General features: G+C 45.0%; 1 protein-coding gene across 1 annotated transcript in view; it reads left to right on the top strand.

The window, feature by feature from the left end:
• The window catches only part of TPM3 (tropomyosin 3), a 40,548-nt gene that overhangs the window by 21,963 nt on the left and 14,818 nt on the right, over positions 1–3,767 (top strand). The window contains exons 4-6 of the mRNA XM_023508330.1: positions 1,063–1,148; positions 1,833–1,895; positions 2,064–2,133. Of these exons, the coding sequence (XP_023364098.1) occupies positions 1,063–1,148; positions 1,833–1,895; positions 2,064–2,133 (219 nt within the window). The remainder of the gene's footprint in view (positions 1–1,062; positions 1,149–1,832; positions 1,896–2,063; positions 2,134–3,767) is intronic.

Genomic DNA, 3,767 nt, shown 5'->3' with positions numbered 1-3,767 from the left:
AGAGGCAGGAGACTCACTTGAGCCCAGGAGTTGGAGGTTGCTGTGAGCTATGATGCCACAGCACTCTACCCAGGGGGATAGCTTGAGGCTGTATCTCAAAAAAAAAAAAAAGTGGCTATATCGACCTAAGATATAGTTTTTACCACTGTGGCAGTTTCCTGGGGAATCTTAGGGCAAGGGCAGATGTTAACTACCCTCACCCTCCTGGGCCTTGTATGACAAAGTTTATGCTGCTGTGTGTGTGTGTGTGTGTGTGTGTGTGTGTGTGTGCTTCTCGTGCACACCCTTTTCCCTGACATATCATGCCCATTGTGTTTTCTTCCCATTTTTTGAATGTTTTTTTGTTTTTTTTCCATTTTGCTGTTTATTTTCTTGCTGTGTCCCTTTTTGCCCTTTCTCCCTCCCCACACCCTGGCTTGTGCAATCCCTATGACTATCACTAACAGCCGTTGCCGAGAAATGGATGAGCAGATCAGACTGATGGACCAGAACCTGAAGTGTCTGAGCGCTGCTGAAGAAAAGGTACTAACCATTACAACCACAGCAAGGTTATATGTACAGTGTAGTTTTGTTTTGTTTTGTTTTTGTTTTGCAGCTACCTCCCCTCCTCTGGTTGATTTGTTGAGTGCGTTCTCATCTCTTCATGGAATGCTCCATTCCTTTCCACTTACTTAGCATCTTTCATCTGTTATTTCCTAATTGCTTCACTGCCTCTCCACAGGGTCTCTCCTTCCCTTGGGTGATTTGGGGGACTGTTTAGGTTGGGCATCTGTTCCCACCTCTACTCAGGTAGCAGGTAGTTATGACTTGTTCCTGGTAGTGATTTCTCTCAAATGTGCTTTCTTCATTAGTATCCAAAAATTCCAAGCTCAGGAAGATCCAGCTCCTGACATGTTCTGTGGCAGAGGAGGGAGGGTTGATGCTGCTCAGGTTACCTGGGAACTTCTCTTCCCCCCGCCGTGCCTTCCAACTCTATCTGCATATAGGTTCAATTCATATCTATATGTCTCTCCCTTTTTTTATTCTTTTCTTTTTCCCTTTTCCTCTCCTGTGGTATTTAAAATATTCACAGTAAGTGTTCTGAGCTGGAGGAGGAGCTGAAGAATGTCACCAACAACCTCAAGTCTCTTGAGGCTCAGGCGGAGAAGGTAGGGGCTAGTTTGTAAAAGTGACAGGCTTTGGGGCCTGGGCCCAGCCCTGCCCTTGATGGAAGACTGGAGGCACCTATTCCTTGTATAATCCAGTGAGATGGGTCCTCTTCCTATATACATACAGTCTATTCAGATTCAGGGTTTAATGCTAATTTCTGTGCAGTTTGATTACTTTAGTTAAAAATCATGGTCTCAGGTACATGGAGTCATATACTGCTCAGGCTAATGCTGCTGTGCTGAAGGGAAGGGGTCTAATAGACTTTCTAGCAGACAGATGGGAATGACAGAATCAACTCTGAGACCGAATGGCAATCCAGACAGATGACCTCTCTACATGATGTGGGAGTGTTTCAGCCATATGTCCATGGGGTTTGACACTACTCCTCATTAAACAGGAGAAAGAAACAGTACCTCCTTGTGTTAATCTGAATGAGATGAAAGCTCAGGTTCATTTTAAGAATAAAGTCATGGAGAATTTTAATCTGAGGATTTCTAAGCTCTAAAGCCATATATTTTTGGATTTTAAGGACCTGTCATTCAGAACAGGGCATTACTCGTACTCTTCAATCATTTAGCACATTAAATCTAAGAGCATATTCAATGTAAGAGTAAACATGGGGGGGAGGGTATTGTCTGTGTGACTAATTTCTATTCTCAAATTTATATTCTATTTTTCTACAGTATTCTCAAAAAGAAGACAAATATGAGGAAGAAATAAAGATTCTTACTGATAAACTCAAGGAGGTGAGCTGAGGGGATTATAGGGAGGTACCAAAACATTTGGAGATATATAAGGCATGTGAACTTTGGTTGTCTTTGGTTCTGAAAAAGTCTAGAAGTAGAAGGTAGAAGAAATAGAGATTTTCCTCTTCTATCTTTATCTCTAATTCTGACTGATTTCATGCCCCCCAGGCAGAGACCCGTGCTGAGTTTGCTGAGAGATCGGTAGCCAAGCTGGAAAAGACAATTGATGATTTGGAAGGTATGGAACCTGGGAGAGGGGTTGAAATAGAGAATACAGAGGAGACCACTTTGCCCATTAACTATTAGTCTCTTCCTGTACACCAAAGAGAGCTGGTAGTGACTTGGCATATATCCCTGCCCATCTTATGCCTCAGCTGGACAAACTAGGTCAACCCCTCACAATGGATTTTTGCATTTGATCTTTTTTTTTTTTTTTTTTTTTTTTGAGATGGAGCCTCAAGCTATCCCCCTGGGTAGAGTGCCATGGCATCACAGCTCACAGCAACCTCCAACTCCTGGGCTCAAGCGAGTCTCCTGCCTCAGCCTCCCAAGTAGCTGGGACTACAGGCGCCCGCCACAACACCTGCTCATTTTTTTGGTTGCAGCCATCGTTGTTGTTTGGCAGGCCTGGGCTGGGGATTCGAACCCGCCACCTTAGGTGTATGTGGCTGGCGCCTTAGCCACTTGAGCCACAGGCGCCAAGCCGATCTTTTTTTTTTTTTTTTTGAGATAAAGTCTTACTTTGTCCCCTCTGTCCAGTACTATGGCATCATAGCTCATAGGAACCTCAAACTCTTGGGCTTCAGCGATTTTCTTGCCTCAGCCCTCCCAAGTAGCTGGGACTACAGGGGCCCACCACACACACACACAAAGAAAAAAAAACGGCTATTTTTTAGAGACGGGTGTCTTGCTCTGGCTCAGACTGGTCTTGAACTTGTGAGCTCAGGCAATCACCTGCCTCTTTCTCCCAAGTGCTGGGAGTACAGGCATGAGCTACCATGCCTGGCCTCTTGATCTTTTTCTTTATTAAGACTTTAATATTCTGGAATTTGCCTCCTTCCATTTGAGGAAACTGCTAAAGACTACATTTTTATTTAGTGGTCTTGAATCTTTAATATGTAGGTTTAAGTGGAAGCCATGATTTCACTCCACAAAAGTTGTAAGGTACTTCTGCAAGAAATGAAGTTGTGGAATAGCTATGTCTCACCACTGACCAAAGCCAGAGGCTTTCTAAATAGTTCTATCCCTGCAGTTTGGCAGCTGGGTGCATCCTGACAAGGGAAAGTATCCTCTGCTTTGAGAACTCTGAGATAGGCTCCTTTGGTATGCTCTCAGTAGCAAGAGGTTCTTGGGAAGAGTGCGGGGAGGCAACTGTGGAGCAAAGGGCCGCAAACAGGCCTTATTCTTGGGCCATTCAGCACATTAAGGGTCACAGTAGAGAAGTGTCTGAATATGGATATGTACTTTCTCCCTTTTCTAATTAAATTTAAGTGTTATCATTGTGAGGAATTGGATGGCTGGGCGGGGGTTGTATCTTCTCAAGTGCCTCTGGCAATAGGAATTTCTAGTCACGACTCTGTCCCAGTTCTCAACCTTTGCTACAGCTGATGAGGGGCATCAAGAAGTGCATTCGGGCTCAGTGCCTGTGGCTCAAGTAGCTAAGGTGCCAGCCACGTACACCCAAGGTGGCGGGTTTGAATCCAGCCTGGGTCGCCAAACAATAATGACGGCTGCAACCAAAAAATATAGCCGGACGTTGTGGCGGGCGCCTGTGATCCCAGCTACTCCAGAGGCTGAGGCAGGAGACTCGCTTGAGCCCAGAGGTTGCTGTGAGCTGTGACTTCATGGCACTCTAGTAAGGGCAACAAAGTG

The sequence above is a fragment of the Otolemur garnettii genome, unplaced genomic scaffold (assembly GCF_000181295.1).
Source record: "Otolemur garnettii isolate 467f Iridium unplaced genomic scaffold, OtoGar3 scaffold00244, whole genome shotgun sequence".
Classification (NCBI taxonomy): Eukaryota; Metazoa; Chordata; class Mammalia; order Primates; family Galagidae; genus Otolemur; species Otolemur garnettii.
This window is presented reverse-complemented; position numbering and strand designations above follow the sequence as displayed.